General features: G+C 46.5%; 1 protein-coding gene across 1 annotated transcript in view; it reads left to right on the top strand.

Annotated features, from left to right (window-relative positions):
* Window positions 1–16,441, top strand: part of LOC122786910 (titin-like) — a 147,582-nt gene that overhangs the window by 87,216 nt on the left and 43,925 nt on the right. The window contains exons 165-196 of the mRNA XM_044053443.1: window positions 66–347; window positions 507–694; window positions 842–953; window positions 1,079–1,381; window positions 1,684–1,992; window positions 2,110–2,391; window positions 2,481–2,780; window positions 2,904–3,197; window positions 3,290–6,259; window positions 6,345–6,665; window positions 6,758–7,042; window positions 7,140–7,445; window positions 7,557–7,720; window positions 8,362–8,602; window positions 8,710–8,985; window positions 9,067–9,366; window positions 9,454–9,756; window positions 9,851–10,150; window positions 10,239–10,526; window positions 10,620–10,922; window positions 11,016–11,318; window positions 11,418–11,723; window positions 12,162–12,449; window positions 12,522–12,812; window positions 13,349–13,636; window positions 13,711–13,993; window positions 14,129–14,436; window positions 14,518–14,622; window positions 14,767–14,964; window positions 15,053–15,349; window positions 15,442–16,029; window positions 16,129–16,431. Of these exons, the coding sequence (XP_043909378.1) occupies window positions 66–347; window positions 507–694; window positions 842–953; window positions 1,079–1,381; window positions 1,684–1,992; window positions 2,110–2,391; window positions 2,481–2,780; window positions 2,904–3,197; window positions 3,290–6,259; window positions 6,345–6,665; window positions 6,758–7,042; window positions 7,140–7,445; window positions 7,557–7,720; window positions 8,362–8,602; window positions 8,710–8,985; window positions 9,067–9,366; window positions 9,454–9,756; window positions 9,851–10,150; window positions 10,239–10,526; window positions 10,620–10,922; window positions 11,016–11,318; window positions 11,418–11,723; window positions 12,162–12,449; window positions 12,522–12,812; window positions 13,349–13,636; window positions 13,711–13,993; window positions 14,129–14,436; window positions 14,518–14,622; window positions 14,767–14,964; window positions 15,053–15,349; window positions 15,442–16,029; window positions 16,129–16,431 (11,685 nt within the window). The remainder of the gene's footprint in view (window positions 1–65; window positions 348–506; window positions 695–841; window positions 954–1,078; window positions 1,382–1,683; window positions 1,993–2,109; window positions 2,392–2,480; window positions 2,781–2,903; window positions 3,198–3,289; window positions 6,260–6,344; window positions 6,666–6,757; window positions 7,043–7,139; window positions 7,446–7,556; window positions 7,721–8,361; window positions 8,603–8,709; window positions 8,986–9,066; window positions 9,367–9,453; window positions 9,757–9,850; window positions 10,151–10,238; window positions 10,527–10,619; window positions 10,923–11,015; window positions 11,319–11,417; window positions 11,724–12,161; window positions 12,450–12,521; window positions 12,813–13,348; window positions 13,637–13,710; window positions 13,994–14,128; window positions 14,437–14,517; window positions 14,623–14,766; window positions 14,965–15,052; window positions 15,350–15,441; window positions 16,030–16,128; window positions 16,432–16,441) is intronic.

The raw sequence follows: 16,441 nt of genomic DNA, 5'->3' as shown, positions 1-16,441 counted from the left end.
CAGTAAATGTCAAGTGGAACGAAAAAAAGTCAGTGCTAACTGTGCTTGATTTTCTGCTCAAACAGAGCCACCAACTATTGAGCTGGATTTCCGTGATAAAATCATTATCCGTGTTGGTGAAAGCTGCCTGCTGCAGGGACGCTACACTGGCAAACCTTCCCCATCAATTGTGTGGTACCGCGACGACAAGGAGCTGAAGGCCGACCAACACATCATGTTCAAGAACACGCTGACCACCATGTCACTGGGCCTGATCAAGGCCAAGCGCGAACACAGCGGCAGATACGTGGTGGTAGTGGAGAACAGCACCGGATCCAGGAAGGGAGTCTGCAACATCACAGTGGTCGGTAAGTAGACTGAGATAACTTGGCCTGATAAAAGCCAGGCTCCAAGGATTCTAAGAATAAAACCCTGTGGGTCTTTACATGAACCATATTTTAAGCAGAACCAAGTCATAGCTAAGTGGTTAATCACAACATCACTGATGATTTCTTTCTGCTCCTCAGACCGTCCCACACCTCCTGTTGGCCCTGTGGTGTTTGAGGAGGTTCACAGGACATACATGGTAATTTCCTGGAAGCCTCCTCTGGATAGTGGTGGTGTGGACGTCTCCAACTACATCATTGAGAAGAGGGATGTTAACAGAGACATCTGGTCCAGTGTGACATCTGCCACGACCAAGACTGTATGCAAGGTTGGTCAAGCCCTAACTTTATGTTGCAGGCACAAAATTATTATTATCTTCAAGACCTGAACCAAGTCTGGAAAGAGCTGTTTTTCCTGAGAGAGAGGCTCACAGAGTTCTACAGATGTTGAGTTGAGTTGTTGTTTTTTCTCCCAGATCCCCAAACTCACAGAGGGCAGGGAGTACATCATGAGAATCTGTGCTGAAAACATGTACGGCATCAGCGATCCACTGGAGTCTGAGGAGATGAGAGCAAAAGACCTTTTCAGTGAGTTCTTCTCACACACATCTTTATTTACTGTATTTCCACTATCTGGGTTTAAATTATACAAGAGTGATTGAACTACAATCAACACCCTGATAACCTGGCCTCTGTCCTGTGACCTCATCCAGGAGTCCCTGAGGCCCCTGAGATGCCTACAGTTAGGGAGGTGTATGGCACCAATGCCCTGGTTCTGTGGAACCGCCCTCGTGATGGCGGGAAGCCCATCACTAACTACATCCTGGAAAAGAAGGAGCCCGCGGCCAAGAGATGGTCCAGAGTAACAAGAGACACACTGTATCCAGCCACTCAGTACCGAGTCCAGGACCTGATAGAGGGCTGCGAGTACGAGTTTAGAGTGATGGCTGAGAATGAGCTTGGAATCGGTGACCCCAGTGAACCGTCTAAACCCATTCTCGCTAAAGATCCTGTTGGTACGTATCATAAAGTCTTTCAAAGTTTTTGTTTTATTGTTATTTAAGTAATTTATTGTTTATTTGTTTCTTTTGTTCTTAATTTTTGTAGAAACAGTTTAAATATTTAAAACTTCATGGTTAGGGATGGAATGATGTAAGATTCTATTTCTTTTTGTGATTAAAGCACTCAGTCCCAGTGAGTTATACCTTGATCAGGATAATCAGGATAATTGTGTTATGAATCTTTCATATAGTCCCATGCCAGTACATTTATTAACAAATTAATATTCTGAAATAGACATTTTTAATATTTTCATCAGTGCGCCCAAGTCCTCCAGTGACACCTGAGGCCTACGATAAGACCAAAGACTCTGTCAGCCTGAGGTGGCAGATGCCTCGCCATGATGGCAGAGGCCGGATATTAGGCTACCTGGTTGAGTACCAGAAACCGGGTGCCATAGAGTGGATTCCAGCCAATGAGACCGCAGAGCAGTGCCCTAACCTTCACTATGTGGCGACTGGCCTGGCTGATGGACATGAGTACGCTTTCAGGGTCTTCACAGTCAATGCAGCTGGCAAATCTGATCCTGCCTATGTCAAAAAGCCCATCAAAGTCCATGACAGACTAGGTAAGGGGTTAATTTGTATCTACTCCCTCTTTATCAACATGGAAGCCATTGTGTAGTTGTGAAATCAGTGCACCTAAACCCAAAGTATAGTAACCTTGTTCCACTTTCTGTGCACAGAGGAGCCAGAACTGCTGCTGGACGCTAACATGGCACGTGACCACCTGGCCATGTTGGGCACAGACATCACCCTGAGTGCCACAATCAAAGGTGTGCCAACACCGACTGTTAGCTGGAAGAAAAATGATGGCGACGTTCCTTCTCACATCGGCACTACCGTCACTGCAACTGGCAGTAAACTGTTCATTCCCAAGTGTGTTCGTCCAGACTCTGGCAACTACACCATTACTGTGCAGAACGCTGCCGGCAAAAAGTCTGCAACTGTTGCCGTACTTGTGTTAAGTAAGTGAAACATCCATAAACACAAAAAGTAGTTCAAAAGTAGAAGACCTCTATCTAAATTGATCTCAAATCACTTTTGTTTCCATCAGATAAACCATCTCCACCTAGAGACCTGGTAATCTCTGAGATAACCAGTGAGTCCGCCTATCTGACCTGGAAGGCTCCGGAAGACAATGGTGGCGCTGTTATCTCCCACTATGTAGTGCAGAAAAAGGATGTAGCCTCAGATCAGTGGGTTCCTGTCTCTGCGTCTAATAAGAAGCTGAGCCTGATGGCCATGTACCTGATTGAAGGCATCCAGTACTTGTTTAGAGTGGCTGCTGAAAACCAGTTTGGCAGAAGCGACTATGTGGTAACCAAAGCGCCCATCAAGGCTGTTGATCCGCTCTGTGAGTAAAACTGCATTTTTTTGTAAAATAGAGCCACTGATCAGCTGTTCCTTTATGCCACATCATCTCTAAAGATATTTCAGTATTTTAAGAAATTATTAATTGTGACTGGACACTTTTCAGATCCTCCTGGCCCACCGAAGAACCTGCACCACACTGACGCAGAAAAGACAGAGGTGTGGTTGGCATGGGAGTGGCCTGACCGTGATGGTGGAAGTGAAATCACAGGCTTCATCGTGGAGCACCAGGAAGAGGGCCAGACTGACTGGGTCACCTTCAAGACTGTGGCCAATGAACATACCCATGTTATCGGTCTTGTGGAAGGCAAGACTTACCGTTTCAGGGTCAAGGCTCAAAACGCCATTGGCGTAAGCCAACCAGACACCAGTGTCCCGATCACCTGCCAGGAAAAGACATGTGAGACACGTGATTCTTGTTAATGAGTTTAATGTACTGTTTCAGTTGAAAGTCTGAAAATATTGTAATATTGCTGTTTTGTTCTCTTTCAGTGGCACCAACAATTGAAGTCGATGTTAAACTTATTGAGGGTCTTGTTGTCAAAGCTGGCAGTGCTGTTGTCCTCCCAGCCAAAATGATGGGTATCCCTATTCCCACTGCCAAATGGATAACAGATAACCAAGAGATAGCATCTGAGGGTCGCTATCGCATTGAGACTGCTGGATCATCAACTACCCTCAGCATCCCTGAAAGTCAGAGAGGAGACTCTGGAGAATACATTCTTACTGTTTCTAATCCTGCAGGCAGCAAGACCGTCGCCCTGCATGTCACTGTGCTGGATCTTCCTGGGCCACCTATTGGACCCATTAATATCTTGGAGGTCACCCCTGATTACATGATGATTCAGTGGAGGGCACCAAAAGATGATGGCGGAACACCCATCACCAATTATGTGGTTGAAAAGAAGGATGTGAAGAAGTCATGGGTGCCCTGGTCTGTTGTTAGCTCTAGTGGCACGAGCACCAGGGCTAAGGTATCCAGGCTGGAGAAGGGTCGCGAGTACATTGTCCGTGTCCGTGCAGAGAATAAGATTGGCATTGGTGCTGAACTTGAGAGTCCACCCACTATTGCTAAGCACATGTTCAACCCTCCAGGACCACCAGGTCCTCCAGAGTGTTCAGATATTACAGAGAATGCTGTGACACTAGAATGGACCCTGCCTGACTACGATGGGGGAAGTCCTATCACCGGCTATGTTGTTGAGCGCAGAGAAATGACTGGAAAGTGGATCCGTGTCAATAAAACTCCTGTACTCGACCTTAGATACAGAGTTTCAGGCCTGCTTGAAGGCAACACATATGAATTCAGGGTGTTTGCCGAGAATGTTGCTGGTATCAGTGAGCCTTCTTTCACCTCAGACCCCATCAAGGCCACTCGTGCCATCACCAAACCTGGTCCTCCTAGCAATCTTAAATTGAAGGACTGGAGCAAATCCTATGCTGACATTTGCTGGAGCAAGCCCACAAGAGATGGTGGCAGTCCTGTTCTTGGATATGTTATTGAGGCTCAGAAGTCAGGAAGTGCCCAGTGGGACAGAATTAACAAAGACCTCATCAAGATGTGTGCATACAGAGTGCCAGGCCTCATTGAGGGAATGGAGTATAGAATTCGTGTCAGGGCCACTAACAAGGTTGGAGACAGTGAACCGAGGGAACTGCCCCAGACAGTCTTGGCAAAGGACATCTTGGTGCCTCCTGAAGTTGTTGTTGATATTGCCTGCCGTGACTCTCTGACAGTGAGAGCAGGCCAGATCATCAGTCTGATTACGAGGGTGAAGGGCAGACCAGATCCAGAGATTACGTGGACCAAGGATGCCAGAGCCTTGTCCCGGGATAAGCGCACTGAAATTAATAATAATTACCCTCTATGTGAACTGGTTATCAATGAGGCAGTCCGATCAGACTATGGTAAATATGCCATTCTTGCTAAGAACAGTAGTGGACAGGCACAGGCTACAATTCTTGTCAATGTCCTGGACACACCAGGACCCTGTGTGAACATAAAGCTGGCCTATGTGACCAAGAAATCCTGCATGGTGTCATGGGAGAACCCTGAGGACAATGGAGGCACTGAGATCACACAGTACATTATTGAGTGCCGTCAACCAAGCCAGAGAGGATGGACAGTTGTCTCCAATGATTGCACCAAGCGCCTGATTAAAGCACCTCTTACAGAGGGTTGTGAGTATTTCTTCCGTGTCAGTGCAGAGAACAAGATTGGTGCTGGTCCATCTACTGAGACCAAGACACCAGTCCTCGCAGTTGATCCTATTGAGAAGCCAGGAGAACCTATTGACTTCCATATTTCTGAGATTGGTAAGACCTTCTGCTTTCTCAAATGGAAGAAGCCAGACTACGATGGTGGTAGCTGTAACCTTGGTTATCACATTGAGAAGAAACCAAAGGAGGCTGAGGAATGGGAGAGGCTCCACAAAGGCACCATTAGAGAGACTTACTTCATGGCTGACAGGTGCATTGAAAACCAGATCTACCAGTTTAGAGTCCAGACTAAGAATGAAGGAGGTGAGAGCAACTGGGTGTCAACACCTGAGGTCCTGGTAAAGGAACAGCTTGTTGATCCTGAGATCAAAATTAATCTTGATGGAACCCTCATTGTCAAGGCAGGAGATTCCATTCCCATTGAGGCAATAGTGAAGGGAAAACCCCAGCCTGATGTCAAATGGACCAAGGATGAAAGCACAGAGGAGATCAAGAAGGGCCCAAGGCTTCAGATTGAAACTGGTGCCGACTTCTCCAAACTGCTGCTTACCAATGCCAGGCGTACCGATAGTGGCAAATATGTTGTCTCTGCCTCCAACAGTAGTGGAACCACCTCTGCTCATGCTAAGGTCATTGTATTGGATCGACCTGGCCCCATCAAAGATCTAAAGGTGTCTGGTATTACGAGTGACAGGTGCCATCTGACCTGGGAAATCCCAGATGATAATGGTGGCTGTGATATCTACAACTACATTATTGAGAAATGTGAAACCAAGAGGGGAATTTGGTCTGTCCACTCCAATGCTGTCATTACAAACAAAGCTAAAGTCACTCGCCTCATTGAAGGTAACGAGTATATCTTCAGAGTCCGTGCTGAGAACAAAATGGGTCCTGGTCCTGCAGTGCTGACTGAGACCATCTTTGCTGGCACCCAGTTCAGTGTACCCGATGCTCCTGAAGCACCTGAGGTCACCAAGATTGCCAAGGAGGAGATGATTGTACAGTGGTCGGAGCCTGAGAGAGATGGAGGAAAACCAATCACAGGTTATCTTTTAGAGAAGAGGGAAGAGCATGCTGTTAGGTGGTCTCCTGTCAACAAAGATCCAGTCCCTGGAACCCGTTTCACAGTTACTGGACTCCTGCCTCTCCATGACTACCAATACAGAGTCAAGGCCGTCAATGAAATTGGCATTGGCAACCCAAGCAAGGCTTCGCGTGCCATCACTGCCAAAGATGCAGTTGGTATGTAACAGTGTAACTCAGGTCGCTAATGTAGAAGTGACATAATCTCAAGCTTTTGTTCACCCACCCTTTTATTTTCTTTCAGAGCCTCCTGCACCTCCTACCAACCTGAAAGTCCGGGACAGCACTAGGTCCAGTGTCACCCTGGGCTGGACCAAGCCTGTATCCGATGGTGGAGCTCCCATCATTGGCTATGTCGTAGAGATGCGAGTGGCGGGAAGTGCTAAAAAAGGAGATGATGGTTATAAACGGTGCAACGTGGCAGCTCAGCTGATTGTGTGTGAATTTACCGTCACAAGTCTGGACGAGAATCTTGCATATGAATTCAGGGTTTCAGCTCAGAACCAGGTGGGCATGAGCCTGCCCTGCGACCTGGAGGGTGCAGTGATCCCCAGAGAGATTCTAGGTGAGAACTGGTTTTAATGTGTAATAACAGATTACAGTAAGGTGAAATATAAAACTGTGATAGAAGCTGACATTTATTATTATTTCCAACAGAGGCACCAGAAATTGACATGGATGCTAACATGAAGCAGGGACTGACAGTAAGAGCTGGCTGTCCCATCAGGCTTTGTGCTACGATTAGAGGCAGACCGGCTCCCAAGGTAACCTGGAGAAGGATGGGCATTGACAACGTGGTCAGAAAGGGAAATGTTGACCTCATCGACACCATGACTTTCCTGGTCATCCCTGACAGCACTCGTGACGACACTGGCAAATACTGCCTGACCCTGCAGAGTCGGGCTGGGGAGAAAGCTGTTTTTGTCAATGTTAAGGTTCTCGGTAAGTTTTTGTATGAATTTGTTGAAGTTGCAAAATTATGAAAAAAGAAGTGTTCATTTTCTAAGTAAAATCTAAACATCACGTATATTTCTGTTAGACACTCCTGGACCTGTGATGAATCTGGAAGTGACTGATGTCACACAGACATCTGCCATGCTGTCCTGGAATCTTCCAGAGAACAATGGCGGCAGTGAGGTTACTCATTACATAGTTGAGAAACGCGAGATTGACCGTAAGACCTGGGCGACTGTGAAGGCTGAGGTCGCACTGGATAAGATTCCCTTCAAAGTTAGTGGTCTGATGCCAGGAACCGAATATTATTTCAGAGTCACAGCCGTCAATGTGTATGGTTCTGGGGTTCCCAGAGTCACACCAACGTCCTACCTGGCCTCTGATCCCGTCAGTAAGTATCAAGAGACACTGTAGCTCAGACCCAGCTCACAGCTGCCACTTTGTCTTTTTCATTTGTCATCTGAGTCACCTGAACACACTAATGCCTGATTTTGCTTTTCAGGTAAACCAGATCCATGTCAAAAGATTGACATTTTGGAGATCACCAAGAACAGTGCAGCAGTCGGCTGGGTAAAGCCTCTGAGGGACGGTGGTGCCAAGATCGACGGTTATGTGATTGAGTACATTGAGGTCAAACCTCCTCCGAAGCCTCCAGCACCTGTTGAGGTTTGTCTGTGTGTGTCTATATGTGTTCGGGTCAGTTTGACATCATGGCAAAAGCTAGTGTCGCTTCGATATGTTCCTTGATTTTGCTATTTTTCTGCAGCAGTTTGTGTCCATCTCTGTGTTGGGTTGCTTGGTGTCTTTGAACAAAGAAATAATAATAATTAATCATTTCTGGCTGTACAGTAAGAGATATAATGCTTTCCTCCATATTTTGAAGTTCTTAAAGTTCTTTTACACTGTCCAGAGTTCTCCATCATCATTCTTATTTTCTCTACCTCTTTCCACAATCATTCTGGATTCTTTCCCCCTCTCTCTCTCGCTCAAAGCTCTGCCGTTTGTACACTCATGTGATCAAAATACACTAACCTGGGTGTGCCCATAGCTCACCCTGGTTCAATGGTCTCAAGATCACTTAGTGCTTTGCAGTGGTCAGGGTTTGGTTCTGCCTTCAGCCCTTTGATGTGTTGTCCTGCACAGTATCTCACCCCTCTCATGCTAACTTCAATAAGACCAATGAAAATATCTAAAAGATATATGCTATTCTGCCATTATGCAAATATTGAATTCAATGGAAGCTCTTTTCTTGTTATTGAGTAAACGTGTAGTAAGTCTCATTCATCTCAATGCTCAAATCACCACAGGTTGCAGAAGGAGAGGAGGCTCCTCCACCTGCTCCACCCCCTCCCCCACCTTCAGTGGAAGAGGAGAAAGAACCTGAGAAAGAAGTGTGGAACGCCTACACTACAGTGAAAGGTTTGAGTATCAGCATCAGTGGCCTGAAGGAAGGCAAGAAGTACAAGTTCAGAGTCGCTGCCAAAAACATCATGGGCATGAGCCTGTTCACCGAGACAAGGGAACCAGTCGAGATCAAGGAACAGATGTGTAAGTTCATAAGTTCATATTAGTAAAAGATCATTTAGAAGTGGTTTAGAGTTGCACTGTGAGATCTACCAATGGCTCTTAAAGTGCGACTTTATGTCTACATGCAGTGGAACCAAAGATTGTGATGCCAGAGACGGCTAGTGCCAGAGCTGGAGCCAAGCTTAGAGTGGAGGCAATAGTCTCTGGAAAACCTTTACCGAACTGCAAGTGGATGCGTGGGGAGAATGCAGTGGTCCCATCCAGTCGCCTGGCAGTGCATCAGTCTGGCAACCTGTGTGTGCTGATCATCAAAGATGTATCAAGAACGGACAGCGGAGAGTACAGTCTGGTTGCTGAGAACAGTTCTGCCAAGGTCACGCAAGCCCTGAAAATCACCATCAAAGGTCAGTTTTAAGACAAGTCAACAAATAATTTTTCACTCAGAAAGCCTAACATGCCTCAGCTCACTGTCCTGTATGTTTCAGACATCCCTGGTCCTCCCGAGGGCCCTGTAGTTATCAGCGACATAGACTCTGATGCCTGCTCCTTTTCCTGGAACAAACCACTGGAGGACGGAGGCAGCAATATCACCAACTACGTGGTGGAGAAATGCGACGTGAGCAGGGGTGACTGGGTGACGGCTCTCTCCTCCTGCCCAAAGCCCAATTGCAGGCTTGGAAAGCTCATTCCAGGGAAGGAATATGCCTTCCGCATCCGTGCTGAGAACCGCTACGGTGTGTCAGACTTCATCCAGTCTGAAAGGATGGTCGCCAAATTCCCCTTCGGTTAGTGTCACTGGAATATTTCACATTTAGGTGCTCATTTCTGTCCAGTTGTGACAAGTTTTGTTTCTTCTCTTCTGTTTTCATCAGATGTTCCTAGTGAGCCCCTCAACTGTCACATCAACAAGACCAACAAGGATTGTATGTTTGTCGCATGGGATAAGCCTGAGAGCGACGGCGGCAGTCCTATTACAGGTTACTACATCGAGCGTAAAGAGAGGAACAGCCTGCTGTGGGTTAAAGCCAATGATACAGTTGTCCGCAACACTGAGTACCCTTGTGCCGGCCTCATAGAAGGCCTGGAGTACACCTTCAGAGTGTCTGCCATTAACCGTGCTGGCCAGGGCAAACCAAGCAAGAAGACTGATTTTGTCACAGCCAGAACACCTGTTGGTACGTTCACTGCTCGTGTCAATGCACTAATTCTTTGTCATTTCATTTTGTTTTCTCATGTGTGATCATTTGGATTTGGTTTGTTTTGTTGCAGACACACCAGGTAAACCAGAGATCCTGGATGTTACCAAGAACTCTGTTACTCTGGTTTGGACGCGCCCCAAAAATGATGGTGGAAGTAAGATCATTGGCTATTTTGTTGAGGTCACGCGGGTGCCAGGAGACAGTTGGATGCGCTGCAACACCAGCTGTCAGAATGTGCCAACAGAAGAGTATACCGTCAGTGGTCTGGAAAGAGACCTGCAATACCAATTCAGGGTTATCGCTAAAACTGCTGTCAACATGAGCAAACCCTCTGAGCCCACAGACCCTGTACTTGTCTGCGCAGAGAATGGTGAGGTGTTTGATTTGATTAAAGTTTTTAGCTTAAAGACCAAAGATTTGAGTGTGACACTGATTTATCTCCTTTTTCATCAACACAGTTCCTCCCAGAGTAGAGCTCAGTGCCAGGATGCAAAAAGGTTTCAAGGTGAAGGCTGGAGCCACAGTTCTCCTGGAGGCAGAGGTGTTCGGGAAGCCCATGCCCAGAGTGACCTGGAAGAGGGGTGATGACAACCTGAAGTCCTGTGAAGGCCAGGTCATCACCCAGCAGAGACATCACTTCCAGTTGGAGATGACAGGAGTCACCAAAGACCAAACAGGAACTTACACTATTCTAGCAGAGAATGCCAGTGGCTCCAAGACTGCTCAGGTTGAGGTCATTGTTCTGGGTGGGTGCTTTCATCTTTTAGTCACGAGTAGTAGGTTTGCCCACAGCTTCACCGATCAATGTGTTGATATTCTCTGACTTTTTTTCTCCTCAGATGTACCTGGTGCACCTGTATGTTCCAAATATCTTGAAGTGTTTGCCAGCAGTATCAAGGTGTCCTGGCAGCCTCCTCTGAAGGATGGTGGCGCCCCCATCAGTACTTACATCATTGACAAGCGTGAGACTAGCAGAGCAAACTGGGCTCTGGTATCCAACAAGATCAAAGGGGATGTCCTGCAGTTTAACGTGGAGAAGCTGATTGAGGGTCACGAGTACCAGTTCCGAATCCGTGCTGAGAACATGTGGGGTGTTGGAGACGCCCTCATCACTGACCCTGTCATCACCAAGAACCCATTCAGTGAGTCGTTGCAAGCATTTAATCTGGGTATACTTGTAGTATGACATCAGCTGGCATCTGACATGGAGACCCTGACATTGTTTTTTCTTACAGCTGTCCCTGGTCCCTGCGAGGCTCCAGTGATCACCAATGTTACAAAAGATCAAATGACCGTGAGCTGGAAAGAGCCTGTCAATGATGGAAAGTCCACAATCCTGGGCTACATGTTGGAAAAGAAGGAGGTCAAGGGGTTGGAGTGGACTAAAGTGACCAGAAAGCCTATGACAGAGAGGAGCCTGGAGGTCAATGGCCTCACAGAGGCAACTGAATACGAGTTCAGAGTCATCGCTGTCAACGTGGCAGGACCTGGCAAACCCAGTGAGCCCTCTGAAGGTGTCACTGCCCAAAATCCTATCAGTGAGTCCCATGATTTCTTAAAACGTATTACTTCATAAGATATCACATTCAAAGAAATCCTGTAAGTAACCATAACTGGATCAATGTACTCCTCCACAGCACCTCCTGGCCCTGTTGTGAACCCTAGTGTGACAGACACCACCTACAGCACCATCAGTCTTACATGGGCTGCCCCCGCCAACAATGGTGGAAGCCCCATCATTGGATACTTGGTGGAGTGTAAGAGGGCCAACACCACTGACTGGATCCGCTGCAATGTCCCCAGGAACCTGCAGGAGACCAGCTATGTTATCCAAAACCTCATTAACAAGTCGGAGTACCAGTGTCGCATCACCGCTGTCAACAAGGTTGGCTTCAGCGAGCCTGTGGAAGTACCAGGCACACATGTCGCCCAGGAAATCCTTGGTATGTAAGATTTCAAGTACAGTTATTTTTATTCTATAGGAGAGTGATGTGACAACACAACCAGGAAAAGCAGGTCTGAGGACTTTTCGGTTTCTCTGTCTAAAAGCAGTTGATTCCAGTTAAGAGTTTTATTCATCATCAGAAACTTTCCTGCAGAAGAAAGGTTACCATAGTTGTGCTTTTATATCTTTCACTTCACTCATATGGAATGATTTTGCATCCTTTCATCATAACATCTGTGAACTGATGCCAAAATAAAGTAGTAGAAGAAGAAATGACTGCATTCACTCTCATATTTAATACTGCTGATCAAGGCTGGAGCCAACTAAAATCCTGCTGCTGAGTCATGCGACCTAGGAGTGAATGTTGATTGTATCTTTTCACATTGCAGAGAGACGATCCACATTGTTAGTAATCTTCCTCTTTGTGTTTGTGTAGTTCCCCCTGAGGCAGAGCTCAGTGCACGTTTGAAGGACGGCCTGGAGTTGCGCGCTGGTGCCACCATGAGGCTGCATGCCACCATCAAGGGTCGTCCTACTCCTAAAGTTACCTGGGCAAAGATGAACACAAACATCAAGGATCGCCAAGGTATCATCATCAAATCCAGTAACATCGACACCATGGTGATGGTGGAGAATGTGAACAGATATGATGCCGGCAAATACATCCTGAGCCTGGAGAGCTCGGCCGGCATTAAGACATACACCGTCGTCGTCAAAGTTCTCGGTGAGTGAAGGACAGAGGACTGATGTGGAAAATAAAATCTTCAGTATTTACAAAGTTGTCATTTTTCTGCAGACACTCCCGGTCCACCAGTCAACCTAGTGGTTAAGGAGACTAACAAAGAGAGTTCTTCCATCTACTGGGACGCTCCTCTGATTGATGGTGGCTTTGAGATCACCCACTACATTGTTGAGAAGCGTGAAACTGAGAGGAAGGCCTGGTCCATGGTCTCTAATGACTGCACCAAGACTGCCTTTGACATACCAGATCTGGTTGCTGGTCGATTCTACTGCTTCAGGGTGTCGGCGGTGAACCGGCTTGGTGCTGGAGAGCACTGTGAGACTGCTGATTCAGTCAGAGCCACAGGTGGGTGGTTTTATGGTTTTATGGTTGTCTTTCGTTATGGTGTGTTTACACAGAAGGTGATTTTGTTTCACACCATGAGATGAAGTCATTGAAAAAACACAAGTAGATGCATGAGTTGTGTCAGGCAACACATACTGAGCAAAGATGCAAGAATTCACAACATTCACTCAAGTCACTTAAGATGAAAAATGTAAACTCCATTTAAATATTTTGCGTGAGGTGACACTATGAAGTCGAGATACCTCCAAAGTCGCAAAGAAATGGAGGACAGTTGCTGTAAGTGTGTGTGTGTGTGAGAGAGAGAGAGAGAGAGACAAAGAACGAGAGGGCGCAGCAGAAACTGGAATACTCCTACATCTCAACTGAAAATATGTGTCCTTGTCACACTTAACTATGAAAGCAAGTGGCTTAGCTTTAGCCCCAATTCGAGTCATTGTCGGTTGAGCAAAGTTGTGCAAAATATTGCTTCACATTTGGAGTGAACACATCATTTGTGTGTTGATCTCATACTCACTTTTTACGTGTGTGTTTTTCAGAGGAGCCTGGACCGGTCATGGACTTCAAGACCCTGCTGGTTACTAAGGACTCTTGCACTCTGAGCTGGAAGAAGCCACTCACTGATGGTGGCAGCCGCATCACCTGCTACGTGTTAGAAGTTCTCAATGGTGATGACAAATACAAAGAGCTGATGAGGTCCAAGAATATGCAGTACAGTGCCAAGGACCTGGTGGAGGACAGAGAGTACAAGTACAGAGTCAAGGCTGTGAACGATTCGGGAGAAAGCTCCCCCAGGGAGCTGATGGTGGTTGCCAAGGACCAGATCAGTAAGTGATCTTATTTTTAAGAGCTGATAAAAGAACTCATTAAAAAAAGTAACACTTTTTCTTTCTCTGTATAGTTCCTCCAAGCTGTGACTTGAGGGAGCTTCCTGACATGTGCTACATTGCCAAGGAGGGCAGCACCATTCGTCTTAAGATCCCTATCATCGGCAAACCTACGCCAAAGGTCTCCTGGAAGAAGGGAGATGATGAAGATCTGACAGACACCGGTCGCATATGTGCCGAGTCTTCTGCAGTTAATACCACCCTCCTGATCAGAGACTGTCAGAGAAGTGATGCTTCCAAGTACACCATCACCTTGAGGAACAGCGCTGGAAGCAAGGAGTCCACCATCTTCATCAGGTATGGATCAAACTGTGATACACAGTGTAAAGGCATTTTCCCATAAAATATGTCACAGATTGGTAATCCTAGAGACCTTTGACCAAATAAAAAAACTAAAAAGCAACTTAATCTTACTTGTCCCCTCTTTTTTAGGGTGGTGGGTAAACCTGGCATCCCCATCGGACCTATTAAGTTCAAAGATATTACTGCTGATGGTACTACTCTGAAGTGGGGTGTTCCCAAGGATGATGGTGGTTCAGATATCACAAACTACATCTTGGAGAAGAGGGACTCTATCACCAAAATGTGGGTGACAGTGTGCTCTGCTGTGGCAGAGCACACTATGAGGGTAACCGGTCTCCATGAGGGCACAGAGTACATCTTCAGAGTCTGTGCTGAGAACAAGTACGGTGTTGGAGAAGGACTCAAGTCTGATCCCATTGTGGCCAAACATCCCTTCAGTAAGTCACAACAAACATAGTGTTTATTTTAAAAGCTGGCAACTAAGTGTACATTTTAATCAAATCACTATTCTTCCACAGATGTTCCCGATGCTCCTCCTCCTCCTCAGATCATGAGCATGCGTCACGACTCTGCTTACCTGGCCTGGTCCGATCCTAGAAAGACCGGAGGGTCTCCGATCACAGGTACAGTCCTCCTACACGCCTACAACACTTGTAACATGTGTATCACACATACATCAGCACTGTAATGGATTTCTGTTTTGGACCCGTTTGTGCCATGTGAGATTGATATGAATATTTTTCTCGCACCTTCTGGACTATGTTCAGGCTACCATCTTGAGTTCAAGGAGAGGAACAGTATGTTGTGGAAAAGAGCAAGCCCTGCTGCCTTGAAGATGAAGGAACACAAAGTAACCGGGCTGACTGAAGGTCTAGAGTACGAGTTCAGGGTCATGGCAATCAATCTTGCTGGTATCGGCAGACCAAGCGCTCCCACTGACCCACAAGTTGCATTGGATCCTATTGGTAGGTGTAAAGAAATGGCAATGATTGTAATGAAATACTTAAAGAAGCATCAGATTTATCATTATTGTTGCATTTGTCTGTAATTTAGATGCCCCAGGTAAACCTGACGTGATTAGCATCACACTGAGCACCGTGACCCTCCAGTGGACTGAGCCAGAGTTTGACGGCGGCCACCGACTGACTGGGTACATCGTTGAGAGGCGTGATCTGCCATCTAAGATCTGGGTGAAGGCCAATCATGTGAATGTTGTGGACCCTGCATACACTGTCATTAATCTACAAGAGGGTTGCAAATATGAGTTCAGGATCAGGGCCAAGAATGCTGCTGGTGCTCTTAGCCCGCCCTCTGAGCAGACAGACACAATCATCTGCAGAGATGAATATGGTGAGACATGGACATAAAAGTGTTAAAACCTTTAGAGAGATTATTATCCTGCACGATATATTAAATGTTTCCTCCATTATTTCCTCCAACAGCTGCTCCTACCATTATCATTGATGCTCATGTGATGGAAGGTCTGACGGTCAGAGCTGGTGACACCATTGTCATTACTGCCACAAGCATTTTAGGCAAACCTGTGCCAACCTCCTGCTGGTCAAAGGGAGGGAAGTACTTTAAACCCTCTGAACTTGTTCACATTGAGACCACTCCAACTTCCTCCACACTCTCTGTTAAATATGCCAGTAGAAAGGACTCTGGAGAGTACACAATCACTGCTAGCAACCCTTTCGGTGTGAAGGAGGAAAATGTCAAGGTCAAAGTCTTGGATGTCCCTGGTGCTCCCGGGCCCATTGAATGCAGCGGCATCTCTTCTGAGAAAGTGACTCTTACATGGACGGCTCCTACTGAGGATGGAGGCTCACCTATCAAATATTACACCTTAGAGAAAAGGGAGACCAGCCGTCTGCTTTGGACTATCCTAGAGGAGAAGGTCCTTGACTGCCACTATGTGGCCAAAAAGCTCATCCAGGGCAACGAGTATTTCTTCAGAGTCTCTGCTGTGAACCAGTATGGTACCAGTGAGCCGTCTCACTCCGAGGCTGTCAAAATGGTTGATAGATTTGGTAAGTACAATTTACAGTTTATTTTAATGTATTGCTGCTTACCATAAAATGTCCATGGACAAAAACAGACAAATAATATTTATTAATTCATCTCTTTAGGTCCTCCCGGTCCGCCATCCAAACCAGAGGTTGAGAAAGTAGATGGACATTCAGTGACTGTGACCTGGAGAAGACCAGCTGAGGATGGGGGAAGTGACATCATAGGTTACTGTGTTGAGAAGAAGGAGAGGAAGGGTATGAGATGGGTCAGGGCCTCCAAGAAACCTGTCGCTGAGCTCAGCTTCAACATCACTGGACTAACTGAGGGCATTGAGTATGAGTTCCGTGTTCTTGCTGAGAACAAAGCCGGGTTTGGAGAGCCAAGTGAACCATCCATGCCAGTCAGAACAATAGTTGCTGCCTGTAAGTGAAA

Source organism: Solea senegalensis, linkage group LG2, assembly GCF_019176455.1.
Source record: "Solea senegalensis isolate Sse05_10M linkage group LG2, IFAPA_SoseM_1, whole genome shotgun sequence".
Lineage (NCBI taxonomy): Eukaryota > Metazoa > Chordata > Actinopteri > Pleuronectiformes > Soleidae > Solea > Solea senegalensis.
Note: the sequence above shows the minus strand (reverse complement) of the source record. Positions and strands in the feature narration are given on the sequence as shown.